Raw genomic sequence first — 23,407 nt, 5'->3', positions numbered from 1 at the left:
ACCTGAGCTCTGGGGATCCAGCTTTGTGCATGGGGAACAAACCCTGTGTCACAGCCTGCCCTGCCTGCTTACAGACTTTATCGCCTCTTTACAGACACTACTTCTGTCCTCAGGACAGGGGACGTGCCTCTCGCAGCACCTCTCCTCTGCCCACAGAGAACCACTTTCATCCTGCACAGTTACCCCCCCTTTTTTTGTTTTCTTTTGTTTTCTTACTTGTCAGTTTTTCTATTCCACCGCAACCTTTCATCATTCCTATCAACTTGCGGTTGTTCAACATCCTCCTCATGCTTCCATGTGAGGGAGCGACCTGCTGCTGTCCAGCTGCAGCCAGAAGAGGAACACATCCCATGGAAAACACATCCCTTGGAGGACACATCCCAAGGAAAACACATCCCCTGGAGGACACATCCCCTGGAAAACACATCCCTTGGAGAACACATCCCCTGGAGGACACATCCCATGGAAAACACGTCCCATGGACAACACACCCCTTGGAGCAACACATTCCACGGAGCAACGCATTTTCCCCCTCTTCCCATTTCAATTCCCGTCCGATTGCCGCTGCGCTGGGAGGCCTCTCGGGGCGGTTTGATTTTACATGATTTCCCCTGGTTCCTCTCCCCGTGAGGCAGTGTGTGCCCCTGGCCGCCTCCCCTCAGAGCCTGTCCCTCAGCCGCCTCCCCTCAGAGCCTGTCCCTCAGCCGCCGCCATCCCGGGGTTCCCCTCAGCCGCCTCCCCTCAGAGCCTGTCCCTCAGCCGCCGCCATCCCGGGGTTCCCCTCAGCCGCCGCCATCCCGGGGCTCCCCTCAGCCGCCTCCCCTCAGAGCCTGTCCCTCAGCCGCCGCCATCCCGGGCTCCCCTCAGCCGCCTCCCCTCAGAGCCTGTCCCTCAGCCGCCGCCATCCCGGGGTTCCCCTCAGCCGCCGCCATCCCGGGGCTCCCCTCAGCGGCCTCCCCTCAGAGCCTGTCCCTCAGCCGCCGCCATCCCGGGCCCGGCCCCGCCCCGCCGCCATTCCGCCGCCATTCCGCGGCGCCCCGCCCGTTCCGGGGCTCGGCGGTGAGGGCCGGGCCGCGGAGCCATGGAGGACGCCGATTACTTCGAGGGCAGCGCGGCCGAGTGGGGCAGCGAGGCGGATGGGGCCGCGGTGAGCGCTGAGGGGAGCGTGCCGAGGGATGGCCACAGCCCCAGTGTCCAGGAGCAACCCTTGGGCAGAGACTCCGAGCGTTCCCCTGAATCCGGAGCATCCTCCGGGAGGATCTTGGAGTGTTCCTCTGGAGGGACTCGGAGCGACCCCGGCTGGGTCCCGGAGCGTCCCCCGGGCCCTCCGCCTTGTCCCGGCTGTGAGGGCGGGGGGCCCCGCGGTTAAACACGGGCAAGGCGGTGCTGGGGTTTGTGCCTTCTGCCATAATAATCGTTGTTTGTCGGGGTGCTGAGCCCAGGTGTGTGTGCTGCTGTGGGCAGAAAGAGCCTGAACACGGGAGTGTGGGGGGAGACGGGACAGGGGAGGCTGACCTGACTGTGCTTGTGAACAGCAAGATGATGAGGATGGGGAGGGAGAAGATGATGCCGAAGTCCAGCAGGAGTGCCTGAAGAAATTTTCGACCCCTGACTATATAATGGAACCGTCTATATTTAACACCTTAAAGAGGTGAGCGTGATGTGTGTTACGGTGCGTTAGAGGTGTCACTTCATATGGAAACGTGTGCAGATGTATAAATGGTGTTGTTGTATTCCCTTTAAATTTAGACTCCGATTGTTTTTTGGTTTTAATATGACTCAAAGAGTTCTTTTGTAATCCTTTCATCAGATATTTCCAAGCAGGAGGCTCTCCAGAGAATGTTATTCAGCTTCTCTCTGAAAACTACACTGCAGTGGCACAGACTGTCAATTTGCTGGCAGAGTGGCTCATTCAGACAGGTATGACACAAGATACAGAGTAGTTTGGGTCTATAATCGTTATTCTGTTAGAAATGTCTGGATTTGTGGCAAATTTGATCATACACAGGAAGTGGATTGTTATATTGTCATCCTGTATGTGGCTAAATCCTTTCTAATAATAGGTTTATTCCACTTGGAGAATAATGAAGCAATATGTTGATGAAATGTCAGCAAACTGTTGTAAAGAGTTTTATGGTTGAAACAACTGCATAAATGATAGTTTCTTTTTAATTTCACTCAAATAGCAAGGGTGCTGTTCTATAGACAGTATAAGCAGTATTTGATATCTTGTAATAAAGTTAATTATAGAATCGCTATTACATTACCAGAATTATTGTACTCTGGTTTCAGAAATGTAGAACTTGTGTCTTGCCTCTTGTGTGTTATTTTGTAGACTATTATCAAAGCTACTGATAACCAACATTTAAAAGGATGAACTTTAGTGTGTACTAATGTGGTTTTGTGCCCCAGCCCTGGTAATCCCTTTTTTGGTTAAGAGACCCCTGCATTTTGCTGTTACACCAATAACTGTCCTGAGGATGAATGGCATTATTTTTTGTGTGTCTGATGAGGAAAGCAAGAGGAAGGTTATGACCTGCCTGAGATCCTAAACAGTTTAGCATTTAGGAAAAAAAAAAAGCTGGAAAATGTGTAAATCTGTATCAGTGCGGCTCAATAGTAGCACTGATGGCTCTCCTCTCATCTTCTCTGTGTTGATACATTTTGGAGTAGTTTCTGTTCTCATTGGAAAATGTGGTATGCTGCTGCTGTGTTCCATTGGACTGCATTGCATCTGCCAAGTGTTTTGTTCCTTCTGTGCAGGTGTTGAGCCCATGCAGGTTCAGGAGACTGTAGAGAACCACTTGAAGAGTTTACTGATCAAGCACTTTGACCCTCGGAAAGCAGATTCCATCTTCACAGAAGAAGGAGAGGTGTGCATGGAACCCCCGTTGCTGTCTCTGCAGTAGATCTTTCCTAGACACCTTCATCTGATGGGAGTGTGAAGGGAAGGGAAATTGAATCTCTCTGGCTGAGGAACAGCTGGTTTCAGAAAACCAGCTCTGTCTCACTGGGGTCCTCAGAGGTTTAGAGAACTAGGAAATTTGGAATGCATCCTCCTTTGTAATAAAGCTCTGTAGAACAACTAACAGGACTGCTGAGAGGTAAAAACCTTGCTTTTTATGATTCTGACAACAAGATATTCTTAAATTTCTCTCTGTTGCTCTGTTCTTTTCAGACTCCAGCCTGGCTTGAGCAAATGATAGCACATACCACGTGGAGAGATCTTTTTTACAAGTTGGCAGAAGCCCATCCTGATTGCTTAATGCTTAATTTTACTGTGAAGGTACTAAAGTCTAATAAATGAGAATATCCACAGAGGGCTAATTGTTCTGGCACCAAATACTAGTTGTGGTCTTGCCTGTATCTTTTGTGTATTCCTGCTAATACTAGTTAGTAAAAGTACATTTTGGTGGGAAGACTTGTGCTATAAGTTGCAATAAGTGTAATTTCCCAGTTTGAAGTGCTGCTTTTTCAATTTTTGTTGAGATGTGGGAGTTTTCTTTCTTTTAGTTTTTCTTCATGTTTGTTTGTTTTCCTTTGATCTGTGTTTGAAAATTCTGGATTTCTAGTACAGTGGAAGGTCTCAGTCAGTGTTGTATGTTTCTGTGACAAAAAAATAATGTTATATTTTGGTGTGCTCTGCTACATTTTTTATTATTATGCTTTGGTTTTGCTACATCTTGATTGGTTTCCTTTTCTGTAGACCACAATATAAATGTGAATTCCAGTTGGTGTATGCAGAGGTGAAACTTAGATTCTATATGTTCTTCTAGATTTGTTAGGATATCAGAAATATAAATGTGAATAACACAGGATTTCCGTGATGTTTTTATTTTTATAGCTTATATCTGATGCTGGGTATCAAGGGGAAATAACCAGTGTTTCAACAGCATGTCAGCAACTAGAAGTATTTTCCAGAGTCCTGCGTACATCTCTGGCAACAATTTTAGATGGAGGAGAAGAAAATCTTGAGAAAAACCTCCCTGAGTTTGCTGTAAGTTTGATTTTTTTGCATTTTTTCCCCATTATATGTTGAAAAAGAATTTATGTTCTGCTTTCCAGTTAGGAGATACAGATCACTGTGGGATTGTAGCCAATCTTGATGTCCTACAAAAGCTTATGAAGAGATGGTATATTTGAGTTTAAATCCAGAAATTTATACTTTTTTTGTCATTCTGTGGCCAAGAATTCCTTGGGTTGCTTATGTGACACTTCTTATATTTATTAAAGGGATTGTAAAAAGGTGGGGGTAGAACTGTTCTAGAATGTACTACAAGGTCTACAAATCAGTGTTATCAGTCCCCTGGCAAATGAAAAGAATTGTCTTATCATCCACATTGGTGTGAAAGTTGCCATCTGAACAACCCAGCATTTGTTCAGTCTTGTGAAACAGCACACAGTGATTTTCAGCTGCCTTTGAACTCCTCTTCGTGTTTAAATACCACAGAGAAAGTACTGAGCATAAGTAGAATAGATTTTCCTCTCAGTTTTGGCATTTGAGAAATGAAGTTCTCAATTCAACCATTTCTTCCTGTGAGGTGGCAGTGCTTTTCTGTGTTTTCCTCTTGGCCATTGGGATTTTGGCTTTGTTTGTGTTTTGGGATTTTTCCTTTACAATTGTGCTGTTTGTTTAGGGTTTTTTTTTTTTTTCCCCCTTTGCTGTCATGTCAGTGTAATGACAGAAAGACACTGGGATGTTTTCTTGCTGACTGGTGACGTTTGTGCTGTGCTTTCACAGAAGATGGTGTGCCATGGGGAACACACTTACCTCTTTGCCCAGTCCATGATGTCCATCCTGGCCCAGGAGGAGCAGGGCGGCTCTGCCGTCCGGCGCATCGCCCAGGAGGTGCAGCGGTACGCCCACGAGAAGTGAGTGCAGCTGGGGGCTCAGGGGGATGGAGCCCACCACAGTCTGTAAGCTCTGCTGGCTTCTGCTCATCCTTGGTCACCTTTCACTAGCAAAAGGAGAGATTTTAGCTGCAGCAGAGCAGTTCTTGTAGCAGGGCTTGAAGTGGTGGAACAGCAGAAAAGCTCAGTGTCCTGTACCAAAGAGACCTGCAGAGAAACTGGAAAAGTTTCTGGTTTCCTTTTTTTATTTCAAGTTTCTGTCTATTAAGAAATATCTATTTTTATTTTTCTGTTAACATTTTGGAAATTATCAAGGCAAACACAGGCCTGTTTCTGTAATTACCCTAAGGCATGACATCCTGTGGAATATGCCCTGTTGACTCAGTAAGACTTCATCTGAAATGTCTGAATTAAGAAAATAAGTCACTATGTGTGTTTGCTCTTCCTGCAGAGGCCATGATGCCAGTCAGATCACCTTAGCACTGGGTACTGCAGCCTCCTACCCCAGAGCTTGCCAGGCTCTGGGGGCAATGCTGTCCAAAGGAGCTCTGAATCCAGCAGATATCACTGTCCTCTTCAAAATGTTTACAAGCATGGACCCACCTCCGGTAGAACTGGTCAGTATTTACCTGTCTGTAACCTCTGAAACTTATTTCTGTTACAGTAGCACTTGGAAATGTGGTGCCTTGTGCTAAGTGTTGTATGGACACAAAAATTAAATTAGCACTCACTTGTCCCTCTGTAATTGTAAGTAATGTCTAAAAGTGAAGCTGCTACTTGCATTCTGGTTTGCATTAGCTTCATGGTACTTCTGTTGGAGTTTTTTAATCATTCCAAGTTGTGGTTTTACATATAACTAAATTAAAGAACTTTTCCATAGGAAATAAAGATGGCAAGGAATTAGTTCTTTAAACAAACAAAAAAAATTCAGGAAAAAAATTCCTGTCCACTTTAGCAGTTTGTTATAAGCAGGCCTAATTGATACATTTCACATTTCTCACTGCATTGTTCTAACATGGGTTTTGGTAAGAAGAGGCAAGATTTTGATATTTTAGCAATTCAGTCTGTAACTGATTCCTTTTTTATTTCAAAAGTCTGGGTCTCTTCAGAAAACTGTTTAATTCCTTAAAGGAAAATGTATTATCTTGTTCTGTGTAAGGTGCATCAGATGCAAAAACTCCATTCTTAGTCACCTCTTGTGATTCTCAGGCACTGATAAAATGTTCTTTCTCTTCACAGATTCGAGTGCCTGCATTTCTAGACCTCTTCATGCAGTCCTTGTTTAAACCAGGTGCTAAGATCAACCAGGATCACAAACATAAATATATCCACATACTGGCATATGCAGCTAGTGTTGTAGAGATGTGGAAAAAGGTAATGTTAACTTCTGTGAATAATATTTTTACCTACAGCAGCCTGCCTGTGCTAAAGAAAATGCATGGTTGTGAAGTTGCTCAGTTTAAAATAATATATTCAGCTTAGTTTACTTATTTTAGTATGAAATGCTTCTGCCTTCAACTGAGGTGATTAAAAAGTGTAGATCCTGATGATCAAACAAAAGTCTGAGTGCACTGAGAATTAAATAATGCAAACATCCTTGTACTTCAGCTCGCTCATAATTAATTCTTCTGAAACTTGCATGTGACTGAATTTTGAGACACTAGATGCAATCCTAGGCTTATTGCAGGTTACAGCTTCGTTCCTTAAATAACCAGACATTGCAACTTCTGCATTCCAACTTTGCAATAATTTTGCAGAACAAGAGAGTCAGCATCAACAAGGATGAACTCAAGTCGACCTCAAAAGCCATTGAAACTGTTCACAACCTGTGTTGCAATGAGAACAAAGGGGCATCAGAGCTGGTTGCAGAACTGAGCACTCTCTATCAGTGCATCAGGTGAGCAGTGAGCAGAGAGGCTGGGAATCTCTGATGAGGACAGAATTCCTGTCTTTCACACACAACTTGTCCTCCTTGGGTGGCAGAACTTGCTTTTCTGAAAATGCTGGCAGATTACTTTGGATTCCTAATAAAACTTCCATTTCTTTTTCATGCTGCTAAAGTGCTGTGTCTCTGCAGGTTCCCAGTGGTGGCCATGGGTGTGTTGAAGTGGGTGGACTGGACAGTGTCAGAGCCACGGTACTTCCAGCTGCAGACTGATCACACCCCAGTTCACCTGGCACTGCTGGATGAGGTAAGAGTGTCTGTAAAACTTTGCTGGAGAGCAGGAACAGTTCTGACTCTTGTGTAACAAACACCCAGTGCACTGAGTGCCCGTCATTTGCAGTAAGGCAGTAAATATGCAGAGATGAATCTATTTAGAGTAAATTGTTTGGTTTTGTCAACTCAGCGCTATTTACACCAGGAAAACTTGGACATCATAGAAAGAATTGATGGAATGCTTTTCTAAATGAATTTCTGGCTGGAACTGAACATTAGTGTAAGCTTGTCTGGTGCATTGTGTTTTAAATTGCAGTTCTGAGGAGCTCACTTTGCTGTGTTGTTTGCAGATCAGTACATGCCATCAGCTGCTTCATCCCCAGGTTCTGCAACTTCTTGTCAAGCTCTTTGAAACAGAACATTCCCAGCTGGATGTGATGGAGCAGGTGATACTCAGAGGATTCTGTTTATTGTAATTTCACATCAGTCAGCCTTACCCAATTCAACAGCTTTTCCTCTCATGGCAGGGTTCATTTAGAAGTGGTTAAAATGTAGCATAGCAGATATTGCATTAATAAAAACTGCACACTTTGAGAGCAAGTTCTCATGTGTTGGCTCTTCCCTCCCTTGCCCATCAGCTGGAGCTGAAGAAGACTCTCCTGGACAGGATGGTTCACTTGCTGAGCCGAGGGTACGTCCTGCCTGTTGTCAGCTACATCCGCAAATGCCTGGAGAAGCTGGACACCGACATCTCGCTCATCAGATACTTTGTGACAGAGGTCAGCAGCAAAAACTCTTTACTGAAGTCTAGAGATCAAGTTTAAAATCAGCTCCATGTGTTTTGGATATTCAGAATTACTGTTCAGGTTCAGGTCAGATTTTGAGCAGTGTCTCAGTGTTCACCAGGATGTGACTTGAAGTGATCCTGGCTTCTGGAAGTGATAAAAGGTACTCAACAGAGCACCCTGAGAATACATAATTAATTACTTGCACTTGAGACCTCTTGTTCTCCATCCAACTACTTGTATGCTTCCCAGACTGGCATATGAATTAAATATTGTCCTTTCTCCCCCTGTAAGTGCAAGAATCATCAGTTTTTGTCTGCTGTTTCAGGTGCTCGATGTGATTGCTCCTCCATATACCTCAGACTTTGTACAGCTTTTTCTCCCAATCTTGGAGAACGAAAGCATTGCAGGCACTATAAAAACAGAAGGTGAACATGATCCTGTCACAGAGTTCATAGGTAAGTCATGTTTATTCTTTGCATATCTGCTTCCATTTGTGTGTTACAACTTGGAAAAAATATTTAGGAGGAAGATTGCTAAATATAGGAATGCCTGCCAGCTGTTTTCTCAGACAACTTCCCTTTCAGGGACCCAAAGTGTTTAGAAATTTTCCTGTGATCAAGAATCTGTGGGTAGTAGTGAGGAAAGTGAAAATAAATACTGCTTTTTGGGAACTAGCACTGCAGCAAGGAAAGGAGAGGAAGTTGTCTGTCACAATATCATACTCCATCCTAAAACAAAAACATCTCTCCAGACCCTAAAATCCTAATTATTTACATAATGCAGAAATCCATATGCAAATATATAAAGCAGAGAATCATAGGTAATGTACTGAACAGTGTCTTTTTTTCTCTTTTAAGCTCATTGCAAATCCAACTTTATTATGATGAACTAAGCAGTGGAAAACATCAAGAATGCAGCCAGAGCTCGTGCTCACTGCTTTGCCATGCTCTCCACCAGTGAGGTTCTACAAATGGGCAACACAGCAGCAGAAAAAAACCCAACAAAACCAACTAAAACAAGGAGGAAAAAGGTGAAGGGCATTTGCTTGACTTGCATGGTGACCTTGAAATTCTTATCAGAGGAGTGTTTGTGTTTCATATCAGGCAATTGTTTCATTCGGAAAATGGAATGATACGAAAGGATTTTCTCTTGTTACACAAATCAGTATAAATCAGTGTTCTGAAGAGGATGGATAGCACGAAACAGATTTATTTGAAAGAACATTATTTTGGTTACTTGAAGAATTTGTCACTGATTCTTTACCTAATAAACAAAATATGAAGAACGGGTAAGGCAATTCCTACTAGAAACACTTTGCAGATAGTTCTCTGAATAGGTCTTGAATGCTTTGATGGTGCAAGTTGTAAAAAATAGGAGTTTGTGAGATTTACTCTGTGCTGCAGAGAAGTCCCAATGGCTGTTCCTCCCCTTTGCATTATATTAGAATGCTAAATATCCTACATGGAAACAAAAACCTGTTTTGTGTAACACAAGAGGAGTCTTAACAATCAAGGTTAGTTTTGTATTAAGAGATGAATTCTATGTGAGTGTGTTACCTTTCAGAATCTATTTTTTGCTAAATAGATGCATCAGATGTTACTGGTAAGTTTCATTACCATGCCATTACTGTCCCAAAATATGAATGTGTGCTGAAATTTCATTCCTGCTCCTTGTGGCTTTGTTTTTATACTTCTCTCTACTCTGTCCTGGCTAGTGCCAAACAGTGGGAGATTAACCCAACAAATATAACTTACCTTTAAATAAAGGTGTTTGTTCTTTTCCAGAGATGTCTTTAGTTTCATTAAGATGACTCATTCTCTCTGTTCATTGGGCTGGATTCCTCTTTACAGCCCTCACTTTTAAACAAACAGTAATTTTCTTAAACAAACCAACACTTTTTCCTTTTCCAAGCACATCTGATTTCTGAAGAACCTGCTTTCTAAAAGACACTGAAAGTCTTAAGTCCAGCAGGATGCAAATTTAACAAGGAAAATCACCTGAAAAGGGCAGAAGTTGCTTTTGTAGAGGCTGTTTTGAGCTTCCTTGCTTATCTTTGAATAGGTTTACTATTATTCCAGCTACCTGTCACCATTTAAAACTTGCATGAGACCCACTCTTCACAATTTAAGTAAATTGTAGAATGAACAACAGAAATGATTCACCCTATGGAGAATTAATTTAGGATACAGCCCTGTACAAGCTCTTGGTGATAACCAAGAGCAGTTTCCTCTGTGTCCACTGCAGGTTTACCAGCAGTTTAAACAGGGTTTATTTTTGCTTTACTGCGTTCAGCTTGGTATCACTTCCTCTGAACAGTTTCCTGTAGATGATTTTTAACTTGTTAAACCCTTTGTGCTGCTGTGATCCTGTTCATACCCAATTGTTCAAACCAGCATCATTGCTGTATAAATTTGTCCATCAGGCCTTTCACAAGAAAAGGACCAGTGAAAGCAGCACCATCGTGGTGGAGACAACCACACACCTGTATTCATAAGCTCTTAAAATAAATACCCAGTCATGTAAGAGAAAAAGTCTGTTTATTAAATGCAGTTAGCAATGCCAGCTAGTAACATTTGATATGACACTGATTTGTCATACTAGTGAGGAGTTCTGGGTTATGGCAATTTATATTTTGTCTCTTTTGGTGAAAAAGGGCACAATCACATCTTAAAGCAAGAAATTTGTGCAAAGACAAGACTAATTAGGTAAGAAGTGTTTAGACTGTCTTTTGCTCAAAGTAATTCCCATGATATCATTTTGGTGGATAAAGGCAACCTCATTATTTCAGACTTCCAACACCACTCTTTCACCAGAAAGTCAAGGCAACAGGGTTTAATATTTTGGATTTATCATGTCCAGACTTATCATGGCTTCTGCATCATTGCAATGTATTTGGTCAGTACTGTCACAGAATTTAAAAGAAGCTCTGGACCCAAATATTGAGTATACTTTTCCAGAACATCTACATGATTTGTATTTAAAAAATTAGATATTTACATGTACAGGTTCTGTGATTCAGTCAGTGTGATTTTAATACTGTACATCAAGGTAGACAATTCCTTCATGAGTGAATTACTTCAAGATGTAAGTAAAATTAGGGCCGTTCTGTATTTTTTGAAGGCATTGTGTGTTGCCTCTGGGCTAATTTTGCAGAACTGCCTGATGGTGTTGAACTGTGAAAGTCTTAGGCTGTTACTCTTTGAACAAAAGGAGGTTGTGCTGGGAAGCTTCCAAACCAAGTACCTAAACAAAAAGCTGTAGCATGTCAAGGCAGTATAGGATCTCCATATGCACAGTCCTCTTCAATAGCCAGATTGTAGTCTGCTCCTCTTCCACCCTTATAGGCACTGGTCACAATCCTCAGCCACCCTCTTTCACCCTGTAAAGGATTTAATTTGCATTGTAAATCAGGAAACACAACTATAGAAATTTTATGGTGGTGAGTCTGTTCTGTCTGCCAAATATAAGTGATTTAAGGGAATGGAGGAATTCACTTAAACTGAAGCACAACCCTGAAGTCATGAGGCAACCTCCTTTTGTGAATTTATATCCCACTCATCCAGTCCAGCTACGTGACTTATCTTTGCCTACAACTAACAGCAATTTCCAGTTACCCATAACAGGAGCTGCACATCCCTGAAAGGCAGAATTTGGGATAAGAGCTGACATTACTCACATAGCTTCAGCCAAATATCCTTGTCTTCAGACTGGCTGGGTGTCATTTTTAAACTGTTAGTCTAGTTCAAAGAAAGTTTCAGTTCTATATCCACAGGCTGCAGCTTTGCACAAGTGACAAGCCCCACCCTCCCTCCAAAGCCAGAAGTGTGTTCTCACATGTCCTTACCCAGGGCTCTCCCCAGGAGTTACGAACTATCCAATATTCTGTCCCATTCTCCACGCCCCAGCCAGCCACAGACACGATGTGATTCACTGTAGGTGAGGGGTTGTACTCGGTGTACAGCCCCCCTGTGTAGGCATCCAGCTTTTCAGTAGCCATTATGCCACAGCTGGAAGGAAACAGAGAGAGAAGGTTTCACACAAGGGGTCAGGGCAGGGGCCTGACTAAAAACCAATTGGTTTTCTTGCATTTTGAATTCTGATCTCAGTTTATATAGAAACTAAAGTCTGCATGTTAGTGCAGAACTCTGATATGTGCTAGAGTGAAAACGTACACCGAGTTCATGTATCTGTTTTTTACCTAATTGGTCCATTAGTGTAGATTTCTGCCATCATTTTTTCTCTTCCACTGACAGAGCCATAGTCAGCGACTTTCCAGAGAGTGTAGTTCTTGATCACGTGGCATTCTCCAAAAGTGACACAAGTTCCACACTGGTTGAACTTCTTACACTCTGTAAAACACAGGTGAGGTTACCACTGGAGGTAATCTGCAGGAAGGTGCTTTTCTTTAAGTGAAGTGATTGTAAGAGACTGAGCTTTTATAACTTAATTGAGGCAGATATTAATAACTTCAGAGTAATTATTAATACATATTCTCTCTAGTGAACTCAATTATTTTCTGGAAACCACTTACTGTTTTTTATGTTGCAGGTATAAATACTTTGTTGAGGACATAGAGAAACCATTCCAGTCATACATGACCAGCCAAAGGTTAAATTTCTCCTTTGGTCATCTTGAGGTGACACTTACAAATATTTCAGTACATTAGAGATTGTGTGTCACAGATTTAAGAGATTAAGTTAAAACAAACTTGCCTGAGCATGATTTAGTGCTACACTGTCTGCCTGGAGTAGGAGACACACACAGGCCCAGAATGAAAACCTGTTCTGTCAGTCAAACAGCAAGAACCCAAGAAATGTTTGGGTGGGTTTTTTTTTTTTTTTTTAAGCACCTGCTAAACCTGGGAAGAAATCCTAGAGCAAAGCAGAGACACCCTTACTCTGATCCTTGGCTTGGTAGTTGTTGCAGGTCTCGTCGGGGATGCCGTGGTCGTGGGCGTACATCCAGACCCCGGAGTGGTCCCCGCCCTCGCAGGAGCCAGCGTCAGCACAGTCGATGACATTCTGGACAGACAGGTAGGCAGAGGGCCAGGCACCTTTCCTCTTGATGTTGATTCGGTCTGGAAGGGTAAGAAACTGGGGTTTGCTACTGGAACACGTGGGTGGCTGCACATTGCAACTGGTTTAGAAATTGTCGCCTCTTCATTGAGGCTGTAACTTTGCAGACAGGAAAGACAGCACTTGTGGCTGGAAAAGCCTCTGCTGTCTGCAGTGGGGAACACAGCATGACCTAATTCAAACCCGAGGCTGAGTTATTGTTGTGGGTTTCCACTAGGAGGGGTTTTTCCATTAAAAACTCGGCAAAAACATGCAGATGAGCAAGATCTGTCTAAAGCCTTGAAGAGCCCTAGACCTTTAGTTTAATTCAAGCCACAGCTTCTGAAAACTTCCAGATTTGTTTCCTGACTTTGACAGTGAAGTGTTTTCAATACACATCATAAAACCAGCTCAGACCAGCATCTTTTACAGCAGTAGAGATCTGTGTATAATCCCATGCATAAACATAAGCCCATGGAGCCCAGGCTGCTGGCTCTATGAAAAAGTCTTAATGCAGGAGAAAGCTTTTAGAGGTATCTCCTTGCTTTTACACCAGCATCTCACTGTTACCTTGCCATCTCAGACAGACACCACCACCCTGCTGCCTTATTTTCTCAGAAACAATGAGCTTACTTGGCAGAAAAGCTTCCTGATGAGTATTTATGAACAGCTTCTCTGCATTAACAGTCCTCATGTAGCAAACCACTGCTTCCCCTTGACTAAGAAAAAGGCTGATAGGAAGATTCCTGCTGAAATCAGACTTGTGTGTCTGCTGTGGTGGTCAGTCCATTGTCATGACAGGGCTCCTGTAGCAAACACCCCACAAGAAGCAATTTCTTTCATTTCCTCATTCACAGCAGGGCTGGAGAGCCCCTTCTATAGTGCCACAGGCTGAGGTACCAGAAAGGGGAAGGAGAACCGACAACCTTTTTGCATCTGCTGCTGCCACCACCACACTCAGAGGGGAGGACAGAAACCCCAGCTCTTACCCCAGGACCCAGAGAACAGTTCGGGAGGAGCTATGGCCACATTCCTTCTGCAAACAGGTTTTTAACCACACACCGGCGTTCCCCCCTTGCTGCTTTTGGATGAAGTGGAGACAGCCTCACTCTGGCTGCTTTTTCTATTGAAACCAACCCTCCTCGTCTTCAGCTTGGGCATCCCCACTGTTCTGGTGTATTCACAGACACCTCACCCTCAGTTTTTCTGCGTTAGTCACCGCAGTGATTTAGCACCTTTACAGAAGCTGTCAGTAACCTGAAGCTAAACTTCCTTTGCTTCTCGAAAACTCCCGATTGCGGGGGGGAGCCAGGCCGGCGGGCGAGCCCGAGCCTACCTGCCAAGGCGCTGGTGCTGCCGTGGGCCCAGCAGGAGCCGCAGTACTGCGGGATGTGCTGGTTCCGAGTGGTGCTGGCGTAATTCACCCCGTTCACGTTCCTCCAGTCCCAGCTCTGCGGCAGCGCCGACACGTCCAGGTACTCGTGCGGGCGGGGGTAGGTCCTGAGGGGGGACGGGGACGGAGCGCCGGCATCAGCCCCCGGAGCAGGACGGGCGGGCGTTGTTTAAAAATAATAATAATAATAAGCCACCAAAAAAAACCCACAACCCCCCCAAAACAAACCAAACAACCCACCAAAAAGAGCAACAACAAAAAACCCCACTAAAATCCCACGGATTTCACCGAGTTTCTCTCAACGAGGCCGCAACTGTCCGGCGGGGTCACGTGACCGCGGCGTGACCACTCCGGCCCCGAGGTCTCGTGACCGGCCGCCCCGAACCGGCCCCGAGCACTCCCGAACCGCTCCGGGCGCCCCCGAACCCTTCCGAGCGCCCCCGAACCCCTCCGGGCAGCCCCGAACCCCTCCGGGCAGCCCCGAACCCCTCCGGGCAGCCCCGAACCCCTCCGGGCAGCCCCCGAACCCCTCCGGGCAGCCCCCGAACCCCTCCGGGCAGCCCCCGAACCCCTCCGGGCAGCCCCCGAACCCCTCCGGGCAGCCCCCGAACCCCTCCGGGCAGCCCCGAACCCCTCCGGGCAGCCCCGAACCCCTCCGAGCGCCCCCGAACCCCTCCGGGCAGCCCCGAACCCCTCCGAGCGCCCCCGAACCCCTCCGGGCAGCCCCGAACCCCTCCGAGCGCCCCCGAACCCCTCCGGGCAGCCCCGAACCCCTCCGGGCGCCCCCGAGCCCCTCAAGCCCCGGCCGTGCCTGCCCAGCCCTTCCCCAGCGCGTCTCTCCGCCGTGCGGCCGCGAACGTGACCCGGGAACGGCCCCGGGAGGGGACAAGGGACCGAAGCCCACCTGAGGCCGGGCGCCTTTTTTGCGGCCGGTTTGTAGCAGTGCTGCCCTTCCCTGAAGTAGAGCCCGGCGCGGGCGGGCGGGCAGAGGCAGCCGCAGAGCAGCAGCAGGAGCGGGATGAGGGGCTGCAGCAGCGGGGCCATGCCGGGACAGCGGCAGCTCCCGGAACGCTCCGGCAGCGCGTTTGAGGGCGGCGGGAGCGGCGGGCGGGCGGGGCCGCGCTCACCTGCGGCGGGCGGGGACAGCCCCGGACACGGCTCCGGGCTCCCGGGGCAGTACCGCCCCGGGCTGGCTGATGGATCTCCCGGGCACGGGGAGCAAACCCAGAGCCCGCCTTCCTGCGGTCACATGGGCTGTGGGAAGAGGGCTCCTATCTGGGACAGGCCCCGCTGCAGGTTTCTTCACCTTTGGCCTAACACCTCAGCATTGTGCTAGACTGGCCAGACACCGTGACTGTTTTTTTTTTGTCTGGTCGGTGTTTTTCTCCCCTGGTCCCGAGTTCTGGATTTCTCAAGCCCTTTAATGCTACAATTAGCAAAGGAACGCAAGCCTGTGTCATTTTCTAGGTTGCTCCTTAGGGTTTGAACATCTGAAGAGTCTTTATTATTTGCTAGAAGATTTAGTCAATAGTGAAAATACTTTTCTAATTTTCCTGCAGAAGCTTCTAGTGGCTGTGTGAACGGATTACCAGTCGTTTTTCCATACATTAGCTCAAAGCTTTCATGTTTGATAAACAGGTTTAGTAAACCACAAGACGGTTCTCCCCTCCCCTTCTCTTCCTCAGCTTTCAGCACTTTTTGTAGAGGGCCTGAGGTTTATTGGCTCCACACTATGATCAGAGAAACTGAGGCACAGAGAACCAAGGCACCAAAAAGAGCAGCAGAGCAAGAAAGGAGCCCGTGAACTGAATGCAGGGGGTTTTTTTGGTATCATTCTTAAGGGTGATTCAGCTAGCCCAGGTTAGTTAAGACTTGCATCAGCTTGTCTGGTAGCCATTCACAGATCTCTAAAATTATCTGATGGCCTGTAGGCAGGCTTATCTCAAACTGAATAGGCTTTCCTCTCAACAGTCTTCTCTGCTACTCTGAAAAGTCAGTTCCTCCCAAGTAATCCATTAAAAAAGAGTACCCCAGAATGCCTCCGTACACGTGCGTATTTGTTTGGAGTAGTGTTAAAAAAACCCAAAAAAATCAACCAAGAAAACAAAAACACCAACAAAAAGCCCAGCAACCACAAAAGCCTGGTGTCTTTGAGGTCTCAGCTCAAGCCCATCACCGGGGCTGTGGTATCTGGGGCCCGCTCAGGAGGCACTGGAAGCCGTGGGCAGCCTGATAATAGCCGCTGTGGGACAGCTGCAATAGCTGTGCCCGCTGCCAGGCTGCTCCTAATCTCGCCAGTGCCAAAAGTCCCTCTGAGCCGGCCCGTGCAGCACAGCCCCTCTCTCCCCAGAGCCTCTCGCTGCTAATCTGCAGCTGCACATGTGCCATGGCTGTGTCTGGGGAGAGCCTCGGGCTGTTAACAGGCCTGCGGCTTCTCAGGGCTGAGCAGGGACAGGCTTGCAACTGAATCGACACAGAAACGGGGCCCTCCTAGCCCGGGTTTGGGATAAAGTCAGACTGAGAGGTTCACAGAAATGCAGATGAGGAGGACAAGGAAAAGAGGCCCAAACCCAGATTTGCTTCACAAAGCATCTCACCTACCTGGTGTCATGTGCCACAATTCTTTAGACTCTGTAAGGAAGTGCTTCAGAGGAGGCACATGATTCTGGGGAGCTATTTTCAGCAAGAGGAAAAAACCCTATTGAGTGATTGCATTCTTTCACTTCCCTTTTTCCCCTTTCCTTGTAAGATGTGCTCAGCGAATATATTTATTCCTGGAATTATTTTGTCACCTTTTTTGGACAGTCAGTTAGCTCCTTCAGCCTCTTCCCAAGCTGTATCTATTGTGAATACACTACATGTTTTAAATTGTATTTATTATTGACATTGTGTCAAGGCAGGTCCCATTCAGAATGCAGTAGTTGAGTATATAACTCAGATGTGCATTACCACTCTTAACTAAGGATGGTTGGAGAAAACAAGTCTGAAATGTGCATAAATAAAATGAGAGATGCTTTTAAAGTGAATGTCCAAAGAAGGTTTTCCGAATTTTCTTAGGGAATTGTAGAAGATACCCAAAGCCCTTGGAAATATTGACAATGTGCCAATGGAACAGAATGTTGTGCATGTCTTGCTAGGTAAACTTAATGGCTTAGAGAATACTTATCTTTTGGAAAACAATAAAATGATTGTGTTTTAAGGAAACAACATGAATCTACCTGAATTTAAAGTCTTCCTTTTATTGCTCCCTACTCAGTATGCTCACAGCATTGCAGAGGATGACGGATGTTTGTTCTCTACTTTTTTACCATGCACTTCTGGGGCTGAACTCTGTGTTAGGAGCAGTTGTCTGTGCCTTCATTGGCTCCTGGGAGAAGTGGAAGTCATCAAGTGGAGGGGAAGCCTGGAATAAGCTGATTTTTCTTCTGGAACCATATGGAGGCTCAGAAATCCCTTATCTCTAGCAACCCATAAAGTGGCAGAGTAACTACATTTGGTGAGTGAAGCCCTTCCACTGTCACCATTTTATGCTGAATAGTTTAAGGTGCTTTCCTAATTATAATTATAATTCCTAATTATAGTTCCTTTCCCCATCCTTAAAAGGAGCACTTGCAAAGCAGTGACAGTCATTTGACATGTAATGAAACTGCTCTAGGCTTAAAGAAGTCATTTTTTCCTGGGTTTCTGCTGCTCAGTGATACTGGTCCTGGTTATCAGTAGCCAAACATGACTGTGCTGTGTTTTGTTCTGCCTCACATCGTTTTCTTTAGCACAGTGAGATGTTTCACTCAGTGAATGTTACAGTTCAGTTCAGAGAACTTCTCTGAAAGGAGGTTTTCACCTCTAGCATTTTCCTGGCAAGGAAAGTACATCTGAAGTACATCTGAGATAGAAGGAATTAAGAAATACTAGAAATGCTGTATTTCTTAATGTCAGTAAATTAGGAAAGAGAGGGAGAAAGAGCATCAGTGCAAGTTATTCACTAGTTAATTCGAGTTTTGGCTAAAAATTATGGATTCTTACAACTATTTAAGGACCATGCATCACTGAGAGTACAGTGTTACTTTTATGTGTTACAGAGTATTTTTTGTTACTGCTCCTGTTCCCCTCCTTCATGCAGTCAAACATCAGGAATGATGCTTCTTAGTGAGCTGGAGTTTGCCTTGCAATGTACTGAATGTTGTGATTATAGAAGGCTCCTACTCACAAGTTGTTACCATTTTTATTATGGGTGTTGTCCTCGATGACTCATACGATGCTAAAATTTAAATTATGTGGCAGAAGCACATGTGCTTAATAAATTAAGATCACTCACTTTGGGCTATAATCTCTCTGTATGCACATATATTTGTATATATATTATGTCTAATGTAAAATAATGAAACACAAACAGAATATGCACATCTATTCATGCACCACACTGCAGCACAGAGAACTGGGAAGGGGTGCATGTGACAATATGGTGCTTTCCAAGCCACTCAGGGGTGCACCTGTCCTGTTGTACCTGTAGCCAGGCAGTAAAGAGGCCCTGGGCTCCCGGTGCAGTGCCTGGGGCTGGCTACTCCCCTGGCTGGCTGAGTGACAGTCCCTGGGGTATAAAAGGGCCCCTGGGGCCGGGCTGTGCTGGGTGTAGCTGATAGAGCAGCAGGCAGAGGGATTGCTCTGGGCAGCTGGAGAGCCTGGGAGAGGTTCTAGCCACCAACACGTCCGAGCCGCACAAAATGCGTGAGATCGTGCACCTGCAGATTGGCCAGTGTGGGAACCAAATTGGATCCAAGGTAAGGTCTCTTTTCAGCACTGGTCATCAGTAGAAGATGAGAAGTAGCAGGTCACTCATCATCAGTGGACGGGGGCTTTTGAGGGAGACAATTACCTTGTAACTCGGTGGTGGGAAGCATTGCAGGGAATTTGAGTATTTTTATATGAAAGCTAAAAGCTGGATTTGATCCTCATGCAAAGTTTAATGTTCATTTGCAATAACCGTGGCCCAGTGATTACAGGTGCACCAGAGCATTCCTGCTGGGACTCCTATTCCCTGGGGGAACTCATATACTCTGCAAGATACTGGGGCAAGTGACAGAGCCAGTAATTCCAGGGCTGTGAAGTTGTGCTGCTGGTACTTTAGTTCAGCCATGCAAGAGCAGCTCTGCTACATTTTATTCTTAAATATCACAGAATCATACAATGGTTTGGGTTGGAAGGGGTCCTAAAGATTATATGGGATCATATTAATCAACAGCATAACCTGTGTTAGAGTGTAGAATGTCATAAATGACATAAATGACACAAAGTGTCACTCTCCTGTGAGAGACATATAATTTGGAGTATTTTTGTGTAGCTCCAACACTTGGCATGCTGTGACATAGGGAGTAGCCACTATTGCTGACTTTCTAGGCTAGGAGTAAAAAAGACCCCTCAATTACTGTGCTGTGTGATGTCCATGCTTTTTTTAAAAAAAAAAATATAAGTAGGAAGTTGTCTAAAGATAATCTATTTTGGGATGGGAGGTATTTTAAGACATGGGATAGTTGAGGGATTGTTCTGTTGTGTTCTTCCCCCTTTGTCCCACACCTAATCTTGATTCCTTTTAATGGAACATGAAGCATGGAACATGCACCTGTTGGCAGTGGTGTATTTGTACACTCGAAATGGGACTGATGCTAACCCAGGAGACCTTTAATATTAGAATAGTCTGGTCATTACAGTGGGTGGGTGTGTCTGCATGAACACTGCTGTGGCTGCTGCCCAGATAAGAGCCCAGCACAAGAGCACATCCATATGAGTGTCAAGATAGGACGTTTAGGACCAGCAGCTGTTTGTGGAAAGCCTTGTTCACGTACAAATTTGCCTGTGCCAGCTTTGCCATGCCATGGTCTCATTTGTACATGACAGGACTCAAAGCAGCTCTCCCTAATCCATACCCTCACAACCTTTTTGTTAAGCTCATACCAAATAGTAATTGTTACTTAAACTAACATCCATTTTCTTTTACTATAAAGAGAACAATTTGAGACCCTCCACCTATTAGTGCATAGGTCATAGCTAAAGAGCATAAATAGTCTGCTTAAGTTTGCCCTCAAATTTATTTGGGAGGGGTAGAGAAGGATCCCTGTTCTGATCTGGTAAGTAAATGGCAAAGCATCCCCTGCTTCAGGCACAGTTCCCTGAGCTGGTGCTGAACATGTGCTGAAAATAACTAAATCATTCTCAGTGTGTCGTACCTCTTTCCCTTTGCAGTTCTGGGAGGTGCTTGGTGAGGAACATGGCATTGACATCACTGGGAACTACCGTGGGGATTCACCACTGCAGCTGGAGCGAATTAACGTGTACTTCAATGAGGCTTACTGTAAGTGCCCAGCAGAGCCAACATGGAGGGTAAAATAAGTAATTAAAAAACCCACAGAAAGCCTAAACCACTCTAGGTGGATTGGACTTTCCAGAGTGGATTGTAAGGCTGTTTCTTTGACCACTAGTAGTAATTATTTGCATTCATTTTGTTTTCTTACAGCCCATAAATACGTGCCCCGTTCCATCCTGGTGGACCTGGAGCCTGGGACAATGGACAGTGTCCGGTCCAGCAGAATTGGGCCCCTCTTTCGACCTGACAACTTTATCCATGGTATGGACAGCACACTGCCAGCAAACTGACTGCAGGCAACTGTCTCAAAAGGGCCTTGGAAGTCCTTTAAAAAGTCTCCTGTTAACTTGATGGCTGTTCTTTCTGTAATTCTGTTCACAGGTAATTCAGGTGCCGGCAACAACTGGGCCAAGGGCCATTACACAGAAGGTGCTGAGCTGATTGAAAACGTCATGGATGTGGTCAGGAACGAGTGCGAGAGCTGTGACTGCCTTCAGGGATTCCAGCTCATCCATTCCCTTGGCGGTGGCACAGGCTCAGGCATGGGGACGCTCCTCATCAACAAGATCCGAGAGGAATATCCCGACAGGATCATGAACACCTTCAGCGTTGTGCCCTCACCCAAAGTATCCGACACGGTGGTGGAGCCCTACAACGCCATCCTCTCCATCCACCAGCTGATAGAGAACACAGATGAAACCTTTTGCATTGACAACGAAGCTCTGTACGATATATGCTTCAGGACATTAAAGCTCACCAATCCCACCTACGGGGACCTCAACCACTTGGTGTCCCTAACGATGAGCGGCGTCACCACCTCGCTGCGTTTCCCAGGCCAGCTGAACGCGGATCTGAGGAAGCTGGCGGTGAACATGGTGCCCTTTCCTCGCCTGCACTTCTTCATGCCCGGCTTTGCCCCGCTGACAGCCCGGGGCAGCCAGCAGTACCGGGCCCTGACCGTGCCAGAGCTCACCCAGCAGATGTTTGATGCCAGGAACATGATGGCAGCCTGCGACCCCCGCCGTGGCCGCTACCTCACTGTCGCCTGCATCTTCAGGGGCAGGATGTCCACCAGGGAAGTGGACGAGCAGCTGCTGTCTGTCCAAACCAAGAACAGCTCCTACTTTGTGGAGTGGATCCCCAACAACGTGAAGGTGGCCGTGTGTGACATCCCGCCGCGAGGGCTGAAGATGGCGGCCACGTTTATTGGCAATAACACGGCCATCCAGGAGCTCTTCATCAGGGTGTCCGAGCAGTTCTCAGCCATGTTCAGAAGGAAAGCATTTCTCCACTGGTACACGGGGGAAGGCATGGATGAGATGGAGTTTTCTGAAGCAGAAGGTAACACCAATGACCTCGTGTCTGAGTACCAACAGTACCAGGATGCCACTGCAGACGTGGAGGAATTTGAAGAGGTAGAAGTGGAAGCAGAACCCAAGCCAGAAAAGGAAGCAGAGTAAAAAGTATCAAAACATTCTAATGAACCTGTTCACATTCACTAACAAAGCAATAGCCATCATCTGCATACCTAAAATAACACATCTTCGGAACTTTTTCTCTGCATCTGGCCAAGTGTATCTGGTATCACAACACAGTGCTTTTGAAATTAATGGCAGCTCTGCTTTACTGTCTTAAACAACTGTTGGCACTGAATCTCTCCCAAAACCAATCCACTATGAAGACACGTTATCTCATAGCAGCCTTTCCTGTAAATGGATTCACTTTTAGAATATAATCACCAGATACTGAATGTACTATACAGCCGCTGTGCCTGTGTATATAGATCAGGATCATAAGCAATAGCAAAATATGCTGTCAACTCATCACATTTATTTATTCTCAGGTAAACACAGTCCCTGCTGATTATGAACTTGTTACTTGTTTTAGGAACATGTGCACATCTCTAAGGCCTGCAATGGCAGTGACTCTTTTATCACTCCACAGACTGATGTAGATCTGCAGAAATGGGGCAAATGACTGAATATGCACATTCTTATTTTTTAAGAACCCTAATTGTTCTATCACATTGCTGGCTTATATTATTGCAGAGCTTGTATTCATTATCATGGTGTGGTTTGTTTCTAGTTCTAACTACAAGGTTGAGTTACGTTAGCACACTAAGTTGTGATGTTGTATAGAAGTTTTGGTGTGGTATTTTTTTCCTAGGTACTAACTACTGTAAATTTTTTTCCCCTAACAGTACAACAAAAATGACATAGAATGGTTTGTAGTTTGTTAATATAAATTCGGTGGCAGTCACTAAAACAAAACCATATTTTGCGTTTGGTGAAAAAAATTTCTTCCCATCACAGCTGCCTACTTCACAATGTATTTATAGTATTCTTTTAAATAAAGATTATATACCATTCTATGAAAGTTTTATACTTGAAACATTTGATGGACAAAACCCAACACTTTATTCTTGCAAGAACTAACTTTGAATTACATTAGTTTTACTGGTTTGTTGTGCTCTGAAGTAACACCTCACATTTGAATTCAGTCTTGGTGAAGGAACCTGAAGCCAATTCTCCTGTGCAATGAGACAATGTTGTCCCTGCTGTGAGGACACAAAGCAGCAGGAAAATGCAATAACGTCCCCCAAAACCAGGCAGCTTGAGGTGCATCTTTGCCTCCCAGCCCAGAGAAGTGTCCCTCTCCATTCCTGCTTCCCAGAGAAGGTTCTTCCCTCTCCCTCTCTTCCCTGTCATGAGAAAGTGTTAATGAGGATAAACAATTCAGAATCCTGTGTCTCTTCTCCCACCTCTTACATGACACCAGCTCTCCCAGTTCCTGATTCACTGCTCA

General features: G+C 45.4%; 3 protein-coding genes across 4 annotated transcripts; 2 read left to right on the top strand and 1 right to left on the bottom strand.

Annotated features, from left to right (window-relative positions):
- The first annotated feature begins 1,066 nt into the window (after positions 1–1,066).
- On the top strand, positions 1,067–9,580 carry NELFCD (negative elongation factor complex member C/D). The gene is made up of 15 exons (XM_066330916.1): positions 1,067–1,147; positions 1,536–1,651; positions 1,811–1,920; positions 2,764–2,873; positions 3,179–3,286; positions 3,845–3,997; positions 4,742–4,872; positions 5,303–5,468; positions 6,091–6,225; positions 6,609–6,748; positions 6,929–7,043; positions 7,360–7,455; positions 7,648–7,788; positions 8,123–8,252; positions 8,655–9,580. The coding sequence occupies exons 1-15, from the start codon at positions 1,082–1,084 to the stop codon at positions 8,687–8,689; spliced, it is 1,752 nt and encodes a 583-aa protein (XP_066187013.1). The 5' UTR covers positions 1,067–1,081; the 3' UTR covers positions 8,690–9,580.
- A 737-nt stretch (positions 9,581–10,317) lies between these two features.
- CTSZ (cathepsin Z) lies at positions 10,318–15,384 on the bottom strand. The gene is made up of 6 exons (XM_066330917.1): positions 15,149–15,384; positions 14,188–14,351; positions 12,695–12,874; positions 11,996–12,146; positions 11,642–11,804; positions 10,318–11,176 (listed from the first exon to the last, which is right to left on the bottom strand). The coding sequence occupies exons 1-6, from the start codon at positions 15,286–15,288 to the stop codon at positions 11,063–11,065; spliced, it is 912 nt and encodes a 303-aa protein (XP_066187014.1). The 5' UTR covers positions 15,289–15,384; the 3' UTR covers positions 10,318–11,062.
- A 2,227-nt stretch (positions 15,385–17,611) lies between these two features.
- On the top strand, positions 17,612–22,978 carry TUBB1 (tubulin beta 1 class VI). 2 transcript variants are annotated; one of them, XM_066330913.1, is made up of 4 exons: positions 17,612–17,740; positions 20,482–20,590; positions 20,753–20,863; positions 20,984–22,978. In XM_066330913.1, the coding sequence occupies exons 3-4, from the start codon at positions 20,803–20,805 to the stop codon at positions 22,060–22,062; spliced, it is 1,140 nt and encodes a 379-aa protein (XP_066187010.1). In that variant the 5' UTR covers positions 17,612–17,740; positions 20,482–20,590; positions 20,753–20,802; the 3' UTR covers positions 22,063–22,978. The 2 variants fall into 2 exon arrangements, with proteins under 2 accessions (XP_066187010.1, XP_066187009.1); XM_066330912.1 differs by lacking the exon at positions 17,612–17,740 and adding an exon at positions 18,784–19,022.
- The last annotated feature ends 429 nt before the right edge of the window (positions 22,979–23,407 follow it).

Source organism: Sylvia atricapilla, chromosome 16 (genome assembly GCF_009819655.1).
Source record: "Sylvia atricapilla isolate bSylAtr1 chromosome 16, bSylAtr1.pri, whole genome shotgun sequence".
NCBI lineage: Eukaryota > Metazoa > Chordata > Aves > Passeriformes > Sylviidae > Sylvia > Sylvia atricapilla.
This window is presented reverse-complemented; position numbering and strand designations above follow the sequence as displayed.